The following is a 21,539-nucleotide window of genomic DNA, read 5'->3' on the forward strand; positions in this document are numbered from 1 at the left end:
CAGTAGAAATATAAATACTCAATAAATTAAGTAATTAAAATAGAAACAGAAATTTGAGACAGACGACGTAAGCACCGATCGATTTGTATGAAAACATGCGTCACTATTGAACTTGACGATATAGTAATTATTTATTGATGGCAAACCATACTACACCATCCATACTAGTATTATAAATGCGAAAGTGTATCTGTCTGTTTATTCGCTAAACAAAACTGACAACGTTCTATCGCAAAGGGATGAACTGCAAAACATAAAATACGAAGAAACCAATATTGCATACATAATATTACACATCTTGTGCCCAAAAATTGCTTGTATTCATTTATCACACATCTTATGGCGTTTGCCTAGGGTATTCGAATAAAAAAAAGGTCCAATATGCAGCAACTATTAACCCATATAGACCCATATTTTGAGATACAGAATGAATGATTATTCCAGGAACAGTGTAGTTCCGTTTATATACCACTAGTGTACTATTGTCAAGTGGCATGTCGTAGAAAAAAACAGAAAATAAAGGGTTATAATCGTTATTTCAATAAAATTAAACGTAATTTCATATATTAATTATAACATAAATAAAAATTAAATCAACATAAGTTTTTGACACATTCTTCTTGATGTTCAGGGTACACTTACAAAAATTTTTGTGAAACACTTATAAAATATAAACACAGACTTTTGGCAATTCAATCTTGTGAGGTGATAATTGGAAAGCTACTGCCTATTAAAAATAAATAAAAATAATAATTCTACTAAATGAAGATTCTCTAAAAATAAATGTTGAGTACAGTGTGATAATTCATCTTTTTATACAAAGTACGGTAAGTAGTGTACGGTATAGGACCATCAGCAAAAAATAGACCGTGGATTAGATTATAAAAATATAATATATTTTTTTCTTTCTTAATTTATTGCAACCGTGAAAGAGACGGTAATATACAACGCTTTATATGGAAATGTGTGAGTTTGAAGTGCGGGACAGTGGAAGACAACAATCGTATCCAATTCGTATTATAATTGCTGACGATACTACAACATCGATAAGTTTGGAATTATTTGATCGAGGCCTATTATTTCCTGTTTCTATCAAAGCCCTCATGCGCAGTGCAGAGTCACGGCGAGGAGGCAAACCAGCGTATTTGTATAATGGTAGATACGCACTCTTTCCTTTCCACTAACTTCTATGTAACAAATGTTTGTGTAATGCTTGTTTCACTTGAATAACATCATTGAAAGATCCAAAAATATCGCATAGTAACACGATCGCTGTCATGGACTGCAATGACGTCGCAAATACCGCAAATTAGGTAGCTATATAAAAATGTTAGAAAAACTTGTTAGCAAACTTTATGCCTTAATCCTTTGAGACAGAGTCTATGTTTGATTTGCCACAATTGCGAATATAGGTTTAGAGGGGTCACAGGCACGTTTTACGCTTTAGGACAAGACGTAGGCTCGTGAATATGTAGATGCAGATGCGATATCTATCTATGGTCTGTGTAAAAACATAACGGGCTAATTAGAGTACAGTCACAGCTGTTATTTACTGTTAAACTTCACCAAAATTCGTGTGCATAGTTTCTTTAGCGTGTTTTTGAGCTTCCACTTGTCCAGTTAAATATTTTTCACACACCATGCATTTAAGTGTAAATTTATTAAGATCTGTAAATTGGCGCGATGATTTCGCTTCATGAGCAAGTTGTTCCGCTTCCCTGTAGATATCCATGTCTTCGGCTGGAAACACAGTTTGGATTCCGCCCTGAAAATTATTTAATAATAGTTCTTAATAATTCTACTTGTTCTAATATGCAGCTTTATAAAAATTTCTAGTTAGATATTGCTAAGTCGTCGCGTGGGTACCTCAGTCTACTTCAGCTACCAAGTGGCTTGCTTTGTAAGGTATATTCCAATTACAGGTTGCGAAAATGCAGTGAAATTACGTATAAAGATAAGAGACATGATTTTAATCCTCCAGAAATGGTATTATAGGCATTACATGATAATGTGAAATCCCTGGTGCAGTTTGTGTATACAGGTACTTCTTGGGAAATGGTTACCACAGCCTGTATATATGAACAGCACCACAGACATCTATCTTTAGCACTAACACTGAAGATCGAAGTTAGCATTTTTTGTATACATTGGAATTACAATCGTCTCTTTTATATTATTACTAGCTACTCGCCCCGGCTTCGCACGGGTGTACATGAATTATATATATAAACATTCTTCTTCAATCACTCTATCTATTAAAAAAAAACTGCTTCAAAATCTGTTGTGTAGTTTTGAAGATTTAATGATGCATAGGGACAGACAGACAGTGACAGCGACTTTCTTTTATACTATGTAATGATAATACAATTGTATAATGACACTTACATCAGACTGTTCTAAATATAATGGATCATAGTGCACTCCGTCAAATAAAAGAAATACCCTCTGTCCATAATTTTTGTCTTCACCAAATCTGTTGATTATTGCATTTGATGTGTCTACTACAGCCATCTCCAGACCATAGAAACGAGATAAAATTGCTACCTGAAATAATAATGAAATTAATTATAATAATTATATGTATCAGTAATAATAAATATCCTATGAATATTAGAAATGAAAGTTTATGAGTATGGATGAAAAGATGGATGGATAGATATTTGTTTTTCTTTCACACAAAAACTACTGAATGGATTTTTATGAAACTTTACAGTAATATAGCTTATATATTAGAATAAAATACCAACTTCACTTGGTGGAAGCCATTCAAATTAAAAGAAGAAAAAGACTATAAATTAGAATTTCTTTCGGGAGACTCTGCAGGCACAGCTAGTCATTAATAATAAGAATTATTTCTAATATTTTTTGCGATTAGTGTAAGGTTTTATAAGGTGTAACATATTGTCTAAAATGCATCACTGATAAACAAAAATAATATATTCGTCATATATTTACATTTTAGTATATGAAATATTTAGATGTTACTGAACTGGCTACACAACTGCAGGGATCTGGGAGTCTAAGGTTCACTCATCTTATGACATCCAAGTACTAGTGAAACGTTTCACAGACAGTGCCTGAGAGCTGACTCATTGTACCAGCCTCATCAATTGAAAGGAATGCAAACAATTTAATAAAAAGGATTTCTTATAATTAGGTTCAATATAATGGGGTTGATATGTTTGGTAACAAAAACTCCATCAATATTTATAATAGAAAAAGAAACTAATTTAAACATACTTCTATAGCTCCTCCCCACGAACTGGGCTGTTGTATCCAAACACAGTATTCAGCATTTGGCCGTCCGAGCATTCCCTCACTATACATCTCTTGATCACTTGCTACCTCCATTGCTATAATTTGACGCATCATTGTGTGTACTGTAGTATCTACACTACCATTTAATACAAAACCTGAAAAACATAAGAATTATTGTTATGAATTTTTTTTTATAGAGTATATGACAGTGTATTCTTCTTATTTTATATATTCTAGACAGAACAGTTGTGGTCATTATGTAGTAGAGTGAAAGGCAGACATCATCCGCCTTACAACATCTTGCCTGCTTGCTGCCATTCATAAATGCCATCTGACAATAATATTTAATTAAGTATTGTGTTTACTATCCTATTAAATTAATCAATTTAGTAGTCACTAAGATATATTCATAGAAATTGATAACCCCATGCCATAAAAGAAGATAAACTTAAAATCAACATAAAAAAGTATATTTTTTTTAGTTTTCACACTCCATTCTGGTACACTCATAGAGTGAACATGAGAGTGTATAGGTTAATAATAATAAATTTATTATTTGTATTATTTACTTATAAGAATGTAAAATATATACATACAACAACCGGTAGTAGTCAAACTATTGCCAACAACAACATATGAATAATAAACATATTTAAAATATATTACAAAAATTTTGCAATAATAATATATGTTTGAAACATATATACTGTTTGTATAATACATTTAAAAAATTATTTCTCAATCCCTTTAAAGTCATTTACTTTTAATCAAAAACAACTAGTATTCTTAAATTGACCCAACATATATAGTATAACTGATAATATGCTGATTACAAACAAAAAAAAAGTAGATATGACATTAGCTATAACTTTAGTTGAATAAACTTTGTTTATTTCCACTTCTAATAGGACAATGACTTAGTACATACATGTTAGAGCATGTCTGTCAACCTCACTGTGAATAAATATGCTATTCTATCATTAATATACCAAAAAATGGATATAATTTACCTATACTAGTAAAGAGACATGAATTGTCTGAGGGGACCACTTTCTTCATTAGTATACCAGGCCTGCAGGGCCCAATTGTTTCGTGTGAAAGCACGCCATTCTGCACAGGCTTGGCGGGCTCACTAGGCTGAGGTGGAGCTGTTGGAGGCGCCTTCTCTTCAATAATCAAAGTTTCTCCTGTTTTTAAACCTATATCACTTAATTTTTTATTATTATCACTCACGTCAATAGGTTTCGGTGGATAGCCACATAGCACACAAAGTCTCTCGCAACTAACGTCCGTTAAACTAGACAAAAACATTTTTAGATCACCCACTGTACTATTAGAGGTCAAATCTTTTAATATCTGTTGACCATTTTTACTTTTCACTTTAAACGCTAAAGCGGCCATTTTAATTACTATTAATTAATTACAGCCAAGTTTGAATATTTTACTTCAAAATTAGAAATGTTTAAATTTTAATCAGGTCAATTATGAAAGACGCCAAATGAAATAAATAATTTTTGCAATGCACGAGTTTTGACTTTTTAAAAAGTGACAGCAAAACAAAATGACATTGACAACCAGAATATGAAGTTGCCATCTTTATTATTTAATTAATAAAATTAAGTGTGTCACAGATCAAATAAAATAAACGGTTTTTATCGATAATAGAGTAAACAATTTGAGGCTAAAAAAAGATGGCTCATTCTACTATAATTTTATATTGTGTTTTGGAAAAAAATAATGCTTTTTATTCATTATTTTAAATTTCTTGATTATATTTTTAACATTTTCTCACATGTTTACATGTGCGAGACTAAGTTACGGTACACAGCCTTGAATAATACTATAGTGATTATTAATTATTATATCGAAGAAACGCTTGTAATCATTAGGAATTAGGTAACCAAAGACGTCAAGTCAAAGACTATCGATGATGTCATCTGGCTACATAGTTTGACCGCAGTTATGACAACAAATAGTAGATATTCGGCCACATTATGACTAAACTAAATCCTTATAACCCGATAATACAGATTTTTTTCTGCTCTGGTATATGATTGTGGTATAAGATACATGGATTCTAACCATTTTTAAATCAATAGCATTTTAATAATACACAAGAATGAGGTTTTTATCATTTTAATAAAAATAACGATCCTACATTATAAATATTATTATAACTTAAATCAGAAAACATTAACTTACTTCTCATTAGGTAGGTAGGTACATAATAAATATAAATTTTGGCACACTGACATTTTAACTTATTACCTAACAGCAGAATTTGAGACAAACTTACATGTAATTCTTTTAAGTGAAGCTACTAAGGTAATGTTTAAAATGTATCAGTAGAGTAGTTTTATTCTTTCAATTTCGGATAAAATGGTAACTAGGTACATCCTTATCATCATACAACTATGCAATGTATAGTAATATTATAGAAATCGAGAGACAGAGCAGCTATTATTACGATGAAAGTAAACACCAGAACAACTGCACTCATTTGAGAAATTCTGTCATCGTTTGATCCACATATACCTTAAAGTTATATTGGCTATACATATATCGTACAACAATACTTATAAAGAAATAAGCACCTGGGCGAAGTGACCCTGGTCACTACAAATTATAGACCGATGTTTACGTAAAAACTATATGTTACTGGGGGATACGAAAGAAACTCTATAACAGTACATTTACGTTAGTTTCTTAATTATTTATTAAAAATATAAGTTCAGTTTTAATCAAGCCTGTAGTCATATGGATAATTAGCCCAGTCTATTCACTTTATTTTTCGTCACTCTAGGAATAATTGAAAAGGATATCTTCGTCAATAAAAAATATAAAGGAAATCACATAATTTATTTGCCTAAGAGTAGGTACCTGTACCTGTACAATGTACATTAGAACTATCGAAACATTCTTATTCGATATGAACACCTAATTTCAAACGACAAAATCCATTCACATAGGTACTTTTACTTAATGTTACATATTGTCTCATTATATTAATTCTAATTGTGCTATAAATGCATTTATTATACAGCGTAATTGAAAGATTATAGCTCTTCCATAAACTAAAATCAATAAGTACAAAGTAATAACATTTCTAGGTATTTTATGAGCAAGTACTAACTTTCCTTACGACTGAAACAGATTTATTACGATTTTAAGTAATACATTTATAATTAGATATGTATCTTAATAAAATGGCATGCATTTAATGAACACTGCATTTGTTTAGTTACAGTATTATTATATAATAATATTAGACGCTATTGATATTATGGCACTGTCATAACAAGTGTAGGAATAACATCAAAATTACTTAATTAATAATTGTACTTACTTAAAAAACGAGTAAAACTATAATTCTATTCTTTGGTGACAGAATTACACTAACGGTTAAATATATATGCTTAGTGTACCTTAGTACGTTACCTACGTACTCATTTTTAAAACGGTCGCAATCAAATGCGCAAGATATCAAATTGGAATTGATTAATGTCAAATGCCACAGAAATGTAAATAACAAAATATATGTAATCTTTTAAATAAAACTGTCATGAAAGGCATTCTGATTGGTTTTCATTGAAAATCAGTCTGCGGTAGGTAGATAGTACGTCTACGTACCTGCCTTCATTTTTTACCTACAATGAGTATTATGCCGATATCGATCTCTATTAAATTAAGTATTGAACCTTAACCTAAGCTACAAATAATTTATTTACATTTCATTTCAGTCAAAAAATAATTCTTAATTTGATTTCAACAACAACACACGTGGTCTCGTTTTATATGCAAATGCAAATACTAATTCACTTACATGAATTTGAATATTATTTAAACTCAATTAAAAAATGAATGCTACAAATCAAATTGCGCATAATAATTATCGGTAAATACCGATTCAAAAGATATGTTTAAAAAGTGGCAACACTCAATTTTTAATAACCGATACTACTGTTATATTTTTAAATACCGATTCAAAAAGGACCTTTTTCCGATCGGAACCGAGTATGTGTGTTACGATGTGGTCGCCTGTGCCTCGGATGCCGGGGTAACGGCCACCGTCACGTTGGTCTCCTTACATATCGCAATAGGGGGGCGCGTAACCCTCTCCTCCCCACCACTAATGGAGGCATCCGTTCGTCTTCTTCTTCCTCGTCTACATCTTCACCACCTTCAGAGTTGTCTTCCTCGCTGGATATTTCGGGTTTCACTGCTTGGTATGATGCAGAGAAACCTTTGAAAACTATAGAATCATCGGTACGGAATCTCACGAGAAGAGCTTCAGTTGTAGATATAATTTCTGTAGGCAACTGAAAAAAACATACATAACCTATTATTAACTATGAAGTTTCTTAATCACTTATCGCTGGCGGCAAATAACAATAACAAATTATATAAATAGATTCAGAGCGTATTTTTTGTGGTATGCTGTTTTAGAATGTTACTCAAGGGAAACATGGATCAAGTGCCTCATGTGTGGGCTCTGGCCACATAATAACTGCGCTGGCTCCGAGTTTTATACCTGGATCTGCCATTTTTGTAAATAATTTGTATTCCTTTCTATATTATACGAAACTTTTTAAAGAGTCTCGTAGATGTTAAGGTAAATTTTTGATATAGTTTGTAGTATTCCATATTTGGAGTACCTATTCCATATATTGTTATTTAGTTTTTCTAAATTTTTCTTACCCCAAAATAATCAAATCAATATAACCTAATATTGTTACAAATTAAGTACACATATACCTATGACTGTTAATAATTACCACAAAAAGTTTTTTATTTATAAGATTTGACGAAACTATGCCTAAAAATCAAAATGGTATTCTATATTTGGTCACTTTGCTCTAACAAAAGAGGGCAGTAAGCTCGTCCTCTAAGTACAACTACATTTTCTTAGTTCTATCCGTCTCTTTTTCATATTTTTTAATTATTACTTATTCCGTAATATGCTTTATTTATTCGCATTTGTTTTAACTTGCTAACAACTTTATTATGCTTATTTTACTTATTCATTATATCAAATAATTTATTGTATATTTTTAATGCCATAGGATAAGAGACAGAACTATACATTTTTAACTTTGATGTGGATTGTAGATAATTTATTAATAATTGTGAATTAAACGTGATTTAATTGTGAGGTATTTCACTTAATGTTTTGAAGTTATTCAAATATATGAAAAAAATTATAATATAAATACATAAATTACATAGAATAAATAAAAATAAAAATGTTGAATTATATATATATATAAATATAAATTGTATATAAACTATTCCTAATCACACCTTAGTTCCACAAAAAGCACCATAGTCTCCACCACTTCCATCCAGACCACCAAATATCTGCACGTAGTCATAACCGCAGTTAGACTCGGGTTCCAATTCAAAAGTGAGGAAAGTGAGCTTCACGAACTGTCCCATTGGAGCTACGATGCTCCAATCGCAGTCAGCTCTAGACTCGTAAGAGTCATCTCCATAACGCGCGTGGGAGTACAAATGTTTCACAGATTCGGATGCTGCGAGGTAACCACCGCATGCTGATGACAGACAAAAAATATAATTTAATATATTTTTTATATCATATTTATATTTATTGAACAAAGGCTACTACTCACTAAACGATTACTGAAATGACAAACTTGCATGGCAATAGTTGTTCATGCACGGAATTTTGTTAGACATATAAATACACAATGTAATTAAAATGGCTTCTAAAAAAATCTGTTGAGTTTATTGCCTTTTTTTTAGTTTATCAGCCGCTCCATAGGTCTTTCCGCGGATTTGAAGAGCCGTCTACATTCATCCCCTATCGACCTGTGAAATAATTGAAAGTCCGCATTACGACTCCACGTTAGGTTCCCGCTTTTCTAATAAGCCTTGTAGCACACTATTCTATAAACTTAGTAATGTACAATAAATAGTACAATTATTCAATTTGAATACGTATACTCACTACCCAGAAGTTACAACTGAAACAAATAAATTAAGTAGCGACACCTCATATATCATAAAGAACGCTACAGTTTTGACTATAACCATCGCGCTACAATTAGTGTAAAGACCAGCTGCGGCGAACAGCATTAGAATAGTTAAAAAAAGTTTAATATAGTATAATAATAATAGCAAAACTGAACAATGAATGGAAACACTTAAATACACGCATAATACACCAAGACTCACAATCCTACTCATTAATACAAATGTATATATTGAACAAGGAATCGAAGCCGTGACCATCAGAAGCAAAGCGGTGTGCTGAACCGCTAGACCACCGAGGTCGTCGAGTCGTCAAATAAATTGTATAAAACTGACCAGTGGAATGCGTAGCCAAGAATCCTTTCCTCTGTACTGAAGCATCAGACTTGAATACGACGTACATTTGATTCTGAGATGCTACTACAGGATGTGGAAGCTTACTCCCGCAGAATCTGCCAAGGGTCTTCTCGTCTGCTGATGCTCCATCATAAATTGAGACATGGTCATAGGCGCATTCCTGAGAACATATACAAAATGGTCAGAACAATTCAACGGTCTTGTATTACCGTTAGCTTATAAGAGAGGATATAATCAACCTATATTACGCTGACCAAGTCGCTTGCTATAGGATTAATAATAATAATAATCTTCATTTGTCAATAAAACACTTTTATATTAATGATATAAGAACGAACCACACATTATTTTAAAAAATACTACATATTAACACACATAATATAAATTTAACCACATATATTTAAAAATACAAATCTGTATGGTGTGTTTAAAAATACCTTTAGACAAATTCGCAAATCGCGTTTGTTTAGGATGAAGTCTTTGGTTGAGGCCATGATGGCCGATTATTTATAATCAAGCGAATTCTATAATAATGAATCTGGACAAATCACACAGCGCCCTCTAATATTACAATAAGCAGAGCCTGCGTTATGTGTATTAGATAATTTATAGAAATACTATTTTTTTTTAAGAATATACATAGAGAACAAGTACCTAACCCTATTAGAAATCAATTATCATGAATATAAATTTTGGCATCGTGCGAGGAATAGAACGCGCGACCATTGGATGTAAGATGGTGTACTAACTCTAACTATCTCATCGAGGCATCAAATTGTTATGGTTTAAAAAAAAAGCGAATGTTGAAATGAAAATGGGTTTCCATACAAAGAAGAATAATTTTGTTGCAGTTATATAGCTTTATTGACGTCAGAACCGTGATGTTTCCATTTCACAAAATTGCCACAATTACCAATTGCGATCATTCATTCAATTCGTTTGCAAGACATTTTACTTTTTTAAATGCAATGAAGGATGTAATAAAGAAGTCTTGTTACTTACAACTTCATTTAAGAAAATAAATTCATTTAACGGAACGTTTCAGAATTTGATATATTTCCTTTAACGAATACACTTAAAGTTGAGTGTGCCATGCAAGTGCTAAATCTTTTATGTGCTTTTTTTCAAATAAGTATAGGTATATGAACTATACTACTTCTTCCTAAAAACCACCGCCTTTGTTTAATTATATTTACCAGGATAATAATAATAATAGAGTCCCTTCGGTCACAGGTTAATTAACCTGATTTCATACTTACGTTTTTTACCGGTGTCTCTGCATTGTAGAAAAATCGACTTTGCTTTATTTCTTTCGCTAACAGTTTTTTTTAACTATTCTAATGCTGTTGGGCGCCTCTGGCTAGCTTCACCGAATGATAGGGAGCGAGCTAGGGGTTCGAACCTCGGTTCATGCCGTTCTAATTATGATCCCCGTTTGTATTGGACGGGGTATCGATCGATTGGAGTGAATCGCACTAGACACATAAGTTTCGCACTTGAAGGACAACAAACATTCTATCATCCTCCACTGGAGGCTGCCTTCTAACTTATAATGCTAGCACATTTGAAAGTACTATTCCATTATCGTCCATTAAAAAAAAGTTTCGAACATAACTGATACTGTAGATAGTATAATGTATAAACTAAGTAGGTGTTCATAAAATACCTGATGTGGCTCCAGTTCAAATACATTAAAGATGAGCTTGATACGATGTCCAGGCGTAGTTGAGAATTGCCATACACAATCCTTTCTTGACGGGTACAAATCCGGGTAGTTTGGACTGTGTAATAAAAAGACAGACGAAAGAGGATTTTATTATATAATAATTCATTAAAAAAAATTATATGATATAAAACTTGAGAAAACAAGTTAAATTTTATTACAAAAATAATATCCCAATCATACTAAAATTAAACTTGGAACAGTCTTTACAAAAATGATAGTAAAATTTGAGTTTATTAATACTGTTTTTTTCGGTCATAGAAACTAAATATATTTAATTATTCAATAACAAAGTATCGTAGCTATACTAACTCTATATATTTTACACAGGTAGATTGTTTAATGACATCTTAGACCTCCAGAATGGTAAACATGAGCGGTGTCGTTGGCATCACATGATGACGTGATGTCCGCTTATGTACACAAGTACTACAATAAGTACTTCTTAAGTTAGTTGAAATTTAGTTTAATTGTAAATATTCTAGTTATGTATAGTTTAAGTTAGTAGTTACCCGGGGATTGTTGCCGGGCCACAGGGGCCCCGAGATCCCAACCTTGGCTTCGGGATAACCAGTGTCATTCAGTACTATGTAAGTGACATTCGCTTTTTACCGTTAGGTGAGCCATCAACTTGTTAGATATTTCAGTTACATAAAAATATCAACACAATATTTAAGCTCACCTTACAATAGTGCCATGTGGTTGAGCAACGTCATGTTTACAGCCGCCTTCCTTACAATCGTGTTTGTTGGGGTGCAGGGTGAAGCCACTGTGGCAGGCACACTCGTAGCCGCCCAGGGTGTTGTGACACTCATGCTGACATCCGCCATTGTTGTCGGCACATTCGTCCACATCAATGTAATACACCGCTGCGAACCCTGATCGATGGACGGATGCATCTGACGTGAACTGTAATGTAATATTTCATGTAAATGTGGGATTGGATAGGTTGATGCGTGAAGTAGAATGTTTCGTGAATGGGAAAGAGATATGATGCAATAAATGTCTCTCACAATCTCGTTCTGGTTTTTGGTTTCATCCGGTCTAGTGTCGTTCTCCATTATCTAAAAAAACTACCCCCCCACAAATCACTCTTCACTTCACCTCCCATCCATACTATATTTATGTTAAATTTAGCAATAATATAATACTATACAGGGTGACTCTCTCCGTACACTCTTCTTGAAACCTGTAGTTGGAATATTTCACTATGCGATTCATAACTCATCGCAGTTAAGAAACGTATCAATCTTCTTTTTACTTCGAGAAAATCCCTCAGTACACGCGTTCCTCACGGTAAAATTTTTTGGAGACGACTTTGTACTGTATACCACCAGGGTTATAATATTACACGTTATATATTAAACATAATAGTTAATATAAAAAGTGCAATATGCTATACCTGAACTCTCAAAACTGATCCATCAGAAGTAACAGGTGGTGGCAGCGCATTTCCGCAGAACGCTCCGTGTCTTCTTAACACGTCTGCTCCTAGCTTGGAATGAACAGTCACACTGTCGTACTCACACTCCTGAAAATGAACGTATATATATTTCAAAGCACTATCTATAAACATCTATCACTTATCAATGAGTTGAAACTGTGATCAACAGCGATAAATGAATTTCGAGCAATTTCATCCTATATTGATATGAATAACTGCGAAGATATTGAGATGAGAGAAAATATGAAAAATATTTTGAGGGATTTTATCAATGATACAACACAATGATTTTTATAATTATTGTACATTTGTTTATCTTTACGCAATAACCTCAGAAATAGCTTGATCGCCGATTTGAATGCGGCTTTTACTTATATATTACGGCAAGCTATAACCTGTTAATTTTATTCCAATTGTTGTAGAAATAAAAACATAAGTAGAAGTTGCGGACTCAGCTAGTCAATTAAAAAGGCTATGTACGAGTATATGTATACTAACCTGTTGATACATGCTGTTCCCTTCTAAGTCAAAATGGGTGAAGTTCAATGTGATTCTGTGTTGCGGAGGGGCCACGATCTCCCAAAGGCAGTTCTTAGACGGGGGATATAGATCCGGAAACGATGGTGACGTTATTGTACCGTTGGGACCATACAGAGCGCCCCCACATGCATCTGTTAAATAAACATAAGAACATATATTGAACTAGCTATGCTCGCGGTTTCGCCTGCATAAAATTAATAGTATATATGTTACTCTTATGTATAGCTATATTATTGTAAAGTTTTATTAAAATCCATTCAGTAGCTTCTTGCGAGATAGAGTAACAAACATTTATCCAACCATATACACTCACTTCCGCGTTTATTATATTTGTAAGTAAATTATTATTACTATAGTAGTTCTTTCAGAAAAGTAGTTTACTTTGTAAGCATTATTTTGGTTGCAAGATTAAATGAAATATGGCAATGAAATTACAGGGTACGAAGGCATGAAATTAGTCCTCAATCAAAATCAAAAACCATTGATTCATGTAGGATATGTAAGTCCAGTTTTATACATTAATATATTTTCCCTATCGTCCAGTTCAGTATGCAGATTCAATTGAGTTGAATGACGTGATTTTCACTTACCATGAAATTTAAATTACATAAAAATCGTATGTTTTTAATATGTATCTACTAACACAAAGTGTCAAACTTTTGTACAATATTTTGGAGACAATACTTATGACCAGAAAAACTTCATTATTCAGAGAACTTTAATGAAGTTTTATTATTCATGGAAGATACATATTTCTAGAAGTGTCAAATATACAGCAGCTGTTGACTGTTGTAAGTCGTGAATTGAATACTCAATTATTCCAATAGCCAAGAATATAACTGATTTATTTTGTTACTCAAGTCCTATAAAGTACATTTCATATTTCACTCTGACGAATTAATGCTATTTGGTAGTTTGTATTCAGAACAAATCCTAAAAAATTTACAATTTATAGATCATTTAAAAGAACAATATGCAACTTATTGCTCATTCTTATTGATCGAATTTGTATTCAGCATGAGTGATAATTTTTAAAATATGAATTTTTAAAAGACTTTATATTAAGTTTTTGTTTACAAGATTATTTCTATTACCTACGACTAAAATTTTAAAATGTGTGAAGAACAACGAATAATGTTTCATATTCGACACCTTCGCTAGTGTTTATTAAAAGTTCTTATGTTTGCAGTAAAAAAATAGTAGATATACTGAAAGTTGCAATAAACTGAGTGATAGTGAATATACGAAGTAGGTGGACCATCAGCATGTTTGACATTTCAATTATATAGAAAATGCTGTAACTGTTGTAAACATATGTTGTAAACCAATTTATTTGCATAAATATAAGACTGCGTTTCGAATTAGTGGTAGAATAAAAAATATGACTATTCAAAAGTTCTTGTAATGAGTTTATATTAATAAACATTATTTCTATTTCTGAAAATAAAATTTAAATATTATATACTACATTAAAATAGTTTCTTAACAACAACGACCAAAAACAAACTTACTTTCACACTTCTTGCCATCCGAATGCAACTCGTAACCAATATCACAAGCACATTCATATCCGCCCAGTGTGTTGACGCAGGAATGACTGCAGCCGTGTTCTATAGAAGCACATTCATCAAACTCCTTCATGAAGGTCGCAGAGAAACCTGCTTTTTGTACAGTACTATCCGATTCGAATATCACTAACAATTTGTTTGAGGTAGATCTGGAAATATAAGTTCAATCTAATATTTTGATAAGAGTAGCGGCGTGGTGGGCCATAACCCAATGCCCTGGTTTCCTAAAATATGACCGTGCGCAGTAATAGCTGGCACATCCGTCATACTCTTGAACGAGTGTTGCTTGTAGGGACTGGTCGGCTCTAATCACTATGACTGATTTAATCTTATGTATTCAATATTTTGAGCCTAATAAATTAGTGCTAGTTGGTAGTTTATATTCACATATTTGAACTTAAAAATGTAAGGTTACAGGGTTTATTTAAAAGATTTTTGCTTTGTTCTTTTTGGGATGAGACAAGTTTGCGAATGAGAGGTACATAAAAAAAAAAATGTGACTATTCAAAAGTCCTTAAATTAAATTAATTTGAATAAACATTCTAACTTAACTGTAAAATAACAACTGGAAGAAAAAAGTTGCTCCATTTTTTTTATAATATAGTCGTCGGGACGTTCCTGATCAAAGATGAGTAAGTTTGGTGTCACTTTATTTACTTTGGAGTGTGAAAGACGTTCTTTCTAGGCAAAATCGTATTTCTCCTTCATTTTCCATAAAATATATTCTTTTCTAAAATATAGTCAACTGTCTATTTTTATTTATTCTTTGTATGGATTAAATAATGTTGTGGATGGATGGATTAAGTAAACAAATAATGTTAATTTTCATGATGATGCGGCCGGCTTTAAGAGAGTTAAACAATCTTTAAAAGGTAACAAACAGACAGAGACACTTTTACATTTATAATATTAGTAAGTATTAAGTTGATAATGATCCCGACTACCCCATCTAGGATAACATTAGTCATGATGGTATATTAATGTTAAGTATGTGCATACCTGATATCTGGAGGAATCTTGTGTCCACAGAACATGCCAATAAGTGGACTGTCCACAGAATCACCGTCTCTCACTTTCACTTTATCATAAGAACACGTGTCGTGATTCTCCACTTCGAAGGAATGGAATCTGAGAGCTACTTGATAGTCCTGAGGAAATTAAAAGCACCAATTAGGTTTTATACACCTGTATAGGGAGGAACAGATTACTAAATGAACTAATACACTAACATCTAGGAATATATACTGAATAGTAGTCACGTTGGAATCATTGCAAACACAAATTTTGTTACACTATAATTTGTATTCACTTTTGTTAAGGTACCTTTCTCATATCCACCTATTTATATACATAATATACCAAAAAAACAACCTAAAATATGGGTACTATTTTAAGTTAGTATATAAATAGGTGGACATGAAAAAGGTACCTTAACAAAAGTGAATACAGATTAAACTAGCATTTAGAAACTATACTGATTAGTAGTCATGTCATGCAATGATTGCAAACAATTTTTGTTACTGTTAATTGTACCGATATTGTATGTTGTCCTCAAATATTATGTATACAAATATCTTGACATGAAAAAGCTACCTTAACAAAAGTGAATACAAATTAAATTTACTTACTTGTGGTACCGTTAACCTCCAAATGCAAAGTTTATTCGGTTGATAGTCATCGGGATAGTTTGGCGATTCTAAATGACCACTGCTGTCCACCTCAATATCACCACCGCAAACAGCTGATATGTAAATAAAAAAAATCTTTTTATATATCTCAAATACTAAAGTTGACACTTATCATCCTGTGGGTCGATGATAAGTGGTAACCGCTACTTCTTTATTACACCTAATGCGCACCTCGTACTTACTTCAGGGTATAGTTGAAAATCAGTGTTTGCTCCTTGGGCAAAAACCACACTGTGTCTATTAGCACTGCTACATCACAACCAATACGCTCAGGGGGAGCGGGATTGTTACTCATGTGGACTCACGACTCCATTACTAGCCATGTCAGGCTGACCTCCAAGCGGTTCCGTCTGAAAGCCATCGTGACAAACTCACCAGGAATTTGTCACGATGGGCTAACTGACCTGAGCTTATGTTCATCTTATCATTCTCGACTGTGGCCCGCCAGCGTAAACGGTTAACGCAGGTGGGTGCACCATTACATTATCATCCATAAGAAAAACAAAAAATAACACTGTGTCATACACTTGTTTTTTTTAATTTTGTTACCGGTTAGTTATATATTTAATGTTTATCTTTATAATAGCATCAATATCCATACGAGCACCCAATAATTGTGCACAAGCACGTAGGCGGCACTTATTTGATGTTCCATAGAGAAGAACAGAGCTGGCCAAGCAGGTTCTCTTTACTCTTGCACTGAGTATACCCAACGGTTTCTTAAGCTAGACATGTTTACATGTAACTTGTTGAAATTTAGCAGAATGGCAATTGATTAAAAAAAATTTAAACTGGAAATTGTTTTAATTGTTGTAATTTTTTTACATTATCAGTATATGATATTTTTGTGTAACGCTCACTTAGAGCATATTGGAAAATTTGCTTAGTTTTGATATCAATAAATAAATAAGTATTATTATTTAACGGCCTCGGCAGTCTACCAGTTTAGCACACCGCCTTACTTCCGATGATCGTGGGTTCGATTCCTCGCATAGCACAAACATTTGTATTCATGCGTATGATTGTTTGCATCGGTCTGGTTGTACCCTATGTATAATATACATTTATATATATTTACAAAAAAAGTATATAGATCTATACTATTTGTTGTATTTGTATTAGTTATCATATAGTACACATAATACAAGCTTTAGCTAGCTTAACTTAGGTCTAGATGACGCTGTGTGAATTGTCCTGCGATTATTATTATTATTTTGTTATATGTATTTGTTAACCATAAAATTACGTTAACTTGCAGAATATAAGCCTATATACAATCGAGATTATATACATTGTAAGCTTACCTTCGTAATGTGCTTTAAACCCTCTGTGGGGCTTTGATTTGGGCCCGGGCTGATAAACGACAGTTAGGCGCGAGCCACTGGACCGCATCATTGGACCCTTTCCGGAGCCACAAATGCGACCAAGGACCGGGGCATCAGGCATATACCCGTCTCGTACCTCCACCCATTCAGATCGGCATTCCTCCGACTTGTGAATATCAATTTCTGTTGACAAAGAAAATAAAATAAAATTATTGACGACTTCACTGGTTTAGCAAAACGATAGCATATTTGACATTCATGATGTTATATATATATATCTAAATATATATAACTTAAAGGTAGTGATCTATCAACGCACAGCCCAAACCACTGGACGATCGGGCTAAAATTTGGCATACAGGTAGATGTTACGACGTAGGCATCCGCTAAGAAAGGATTTTGATTAATTCGATCCCCAAAGGGATAAAATAGGGGAAGAAAGTTTGTATGAAACTTTGTCAATTTTAAACCGCTCGGGCAGAGACTTTGCATGCATAAAGCTGCTATGACGTAGGCATCCCCTAAGAAATGATTTTGATCAATTCCACCCCTAAGGGGATAAATTAACGCGAGTGAAGCCGCGGGCAAAAGCTAGTCCATATATATATAGTAGTTGCATTGGAGATTGGAGAATAATCTCAACTATGATAGGGATCAGTGGAAGAAGATGACATATTACGCTGATTACAAATGGGATAAAGACCAAGTAATAATGATACGTTAAATAAACACAACTGTTTCTGTCTAGTCTAGTCACAAAACTATAAATTGTGTCAATAAAAATTAAAAGGACCAAACGATAATTGCAATTGCAATTATCTTTTAATTTTGCAATTACGCTACATAACCAAATGATTGATTTCTCTAAGAATCTTGTTATTGTTTTTCGTCGGAAAATTCACAGAAGGTTCTAGAAAGGTTTTTTTACTTACAAATCAAAATATAACTGACAGGGCACGCGCCCGTCATACCGTCTTATATTTGAATCTCTACTTTATATGTACTCACATATGATATAATCTTGTCATATCACATCAGTCAGCATTTTGTCATTTGGGATGTGTACGTATTCGTAAAATTCTGTAGTCATTTCGTACTCTGGTATTAGGACCTTGTTATTTTATATTGTATATTATATTTCAGATGATCTAGTCTAGTGATTTTAATTTGCAACTTGAATGGCAAACGAGCCGCCTGTCCACCTGATGGAAAATCTCAATCGTCGCATACGTGATACATGAATATCATCACGACCATCACAAAGTATAAGTATATATATTGACGATATTTTGACGCTAGTGTAAAATTCCAAACGAGTGGTAGAATGAACAAAAAATACTATACAAAAGTGCTTAAATTAAGTTCAATTGAATAGGGATTATTTCTATTTTTATAAAAATAAGTCAAAATATTAACACAGAAAATCGCCAAATTTCTGCAAAATCAAAATAATTGAAACACCAACAAATTATTAAATACTATATACCGTAATATAAGACGGTATGGCAGGATTTACAAATAACGATGAATGTATGTAATTTTTAACGTACTATCTTATATTTTAACAAAATGAGGGTAAGCGATTATATTCTTTGTGCAATATGACTATTCAAAAGTGCTTAAATTAAGTATAACCGAAGACGTAAGTAGATACGAAAAAATATATTTAAAAAAAAATCTGTCCTCAAATTGTCTCTACTTTTTTTTAGTTAGTTTAAAAGCATTTAGTTTAAATCGAGACTAATCCTCAATTACTTAAGTCATTTTGAAGACTAAAGCTGTATATACATGGTACGTATATTAGTAATGAGAATTACTGGCTTAACTTCATTCTCATCCTTCATCATCGTCATAGGTGACCAGAGAAATACAAAGAACCATTCCATGATTATCCATAAAGAAAAATAAAACTAATCTTCTCACATATTATTTCGACACCAGCAATTTATACTAAGCCAACTCCAATTTTCAGTAAATTCGTTTTTTTATGCTAAACTGCTTAAAATGGTGTTTTTTTATATATAAAAAAAAATATTAAGAAATATATAAAAAAAACGAAGTTACTGAAAATTCGAGTTAGCTTAGTATAAATTGCTGGTGTCGATTTAGTCCATCCAATATATTGGCTCTATCTATGTGATGGAATATCGTGACGTATATACCAACTGTATACTATATATAAGATGATTTTTTCAAAAGCTTTTTGACGATAAACATCTTCACAGCGTATCCTAAGAACCAAGAGTACGATCGTCCAAAGGAAAACATAACTAATCTTCTCACGTGTTTAATTAGTCCATCTAACGTTTTGGCCCTACCAATGCGATGGAAAATCGTGTCGTGTATATCAAGTATAATATTTGTAAGGGAATTTTGTTAAAAAAATTAAGGTTTCAGAGATTTGCGTAGGTTTACTTAGATATCTGGCTGCTCACGCAAAAACGACGTGGGCGAAGTCACATTATCCGTCTAATGGCTATTCAAGGTAATTAATTAATGTGATAAATTATCTTGAGATATTAGAAAATCGTTTTATGTTCAATTGTTATTAAGTAACAATTACTTAAAAATTAAAGACATCCTTTAAAATTAAGTATTTATTTCTTAATACACATTTTAATATTAAATCTATAATATTATTAAAATCATTATTATTTTTAGCTACAAGTCTGTTTATTATATAGATATATCACAACGTTTGAAAACTAGTACATAATAATATGGAATATTGCGAAACAAATAAGAATAACTTCAACCGTTGTCCGATCGTTGACAACACTCAAAATTATAATCCACGATATAACTTTGAAACCGCCTAAAGTTAGCGAGACGTGATTTGCCGGCAACTTTACAAACGGGTTCTTGTTGATGCGAGTCGTGATTTAATTTGGGAAACTATTGAACTGTTTTGCAACTTTATTTCTGTTTCTTGATAGATTAATAGCGGTCCAATACTAGAGCACTCGTAAACCAAGCTTATAGTGGCCGGCGAGAATTTACGATGCTCTCTGCTAACTCACCAGACAACGTCGACCTTCCCGCTCCCCCGTAGGCCTTCAAAATTGAAACGACTATAAAGAAAGATTGTACGAAATAGGGGGCTCTATTTATATTGGAAGGTTTGCATGAAACAGAACTTGCTGGTCACTAACGAAACGAATCGAAGTGGAAACTTATTGCTTGCGATGCCTTTATTCTGAGTGAAAGGTGCTCTTTATTGAATAACGGAAGCAAAGAACACAATCGCTCTTTGAAGACAATAAGATAAACACAAAATTGGTAGACGTTTCTATTGGAATATTACAAAATTGTATTTGTATTATGTTGTACAATATTAAACGTATATTATCTTAATAGAATTTTCTACAAATGGCTACGTTTGAATTTTGCATGTTATTTTCAATCGGGGATCAGCGGAAGGTTTATGATATTCTAAAATTTTATCATAACTGAATCATTTTACGATTTTAATTATTTCTGAAATAGATTACTCCCGTATTGCTGTCCCATAAAAAAAGTTTTATTTTTTCTAGAAAATAACATAATATATATTTTACCTCAGCTGAATAATAGGTAGGTACTTTTTTTAGGTTTACACTATATTTTTACTACTTTTACTATTTTTACTGACGCAGACTTTAAAAA

At 32.6% G+C, this 21,539-nt stretch overlaps 2 protein-coding genes across 2 annotated transcripts in view; both read right to left on the reverse strand.

The window, feature by feature from the left end:
• Positions 1-530: 530 nt before the first annotated feature.
• On the reverse strand, positions 531-4,780 carry LOC131850445 (ubiquitin thioesterase OTU1). Its single transcript, XM_059200662.1, has 4 exons — positions 4,269-4,780; positions 3,241-3,413; positions 2,386-2,544; positions 531-1,765 (listed from the first exon to the last, which is right to left on the reverse strand). Exons 1-4 carry the CDS (start codon positions 4,657-4,659, stop codon positions 1,556-1,558), a joined length of 933 nt encoding a protein of 310 aa, XP_059056645.1. The 5' UTR covers positions 4,660-4,780; the 3' UTR covers positions 531-1,555.
• Positions 4,781-5,378: 598 nt separating this feature from the next.
• Positions 5,379-21,539, reverse strand: part of LOC131850457 (tolloid-like protein 1) — a 99,873-nt gene continuing 83,712 nt past the window's right edge. Inside the window, exons 10-20 of the mRNA XM_059200678.1 lie at positions 17,874-18,077; positions 16,510-16,622; positions 15,881-16,029; positions 14,825-15,030; positions 13,272-13,444; positions 12,732-12,860; positions 12,012-12,238; positions 11,273-11,387; positions 9,586-9,766; positions 8,560-8,810; positions 5,379-7,577 (exon numbers count right to left, since the gene is read on the reverse strand). Of these exons, the coding sequence (XP_059056661.1) occupies positions 7,329-7,577; positions 8,560-8,810; positions 9,586-9,766; positions 11,273-11,387; positions 12,012-12,238; positions 12,732-12,860; positions 13,272-13,444; positions 14,825-15,030; positions 15,881-16,029; positions 16,510-16,622; positions 17,874-18,077 (1,997 nt within the window). The 3' untranslated portion in view covers positions 5,379-7,328. The remainder of the gene's footprint in view (positions 7,578-8,559; positions 8,811-9,585; positions 9,767-11,272; positions 11,388-12,011; positions 12,239-12,731; positions 12,861-13,271; positions 13,445-14,824; positions 15,031-15,880; positions 16,030-16,509; positions 16,623-17,873; positions 18,078-21,539) is intronic.

Source organism: Achroia grisella, unplaced genomic scaffold (assembly GCF_030625045.1).
Source record: "Achroia grisella isolate CSIRO2021 unplaced genomic scaffold, CSIRO_AGI_Agris_v1 utg770, whole genome shotgun sequence".
NCBI classification, from domain to species: domain Eukaryota; kingdom Metazoa; phylum Arthropoda; class Insecta; order Lepidoptera; family Pyralidae; genus Achroia; species Achroia grisella.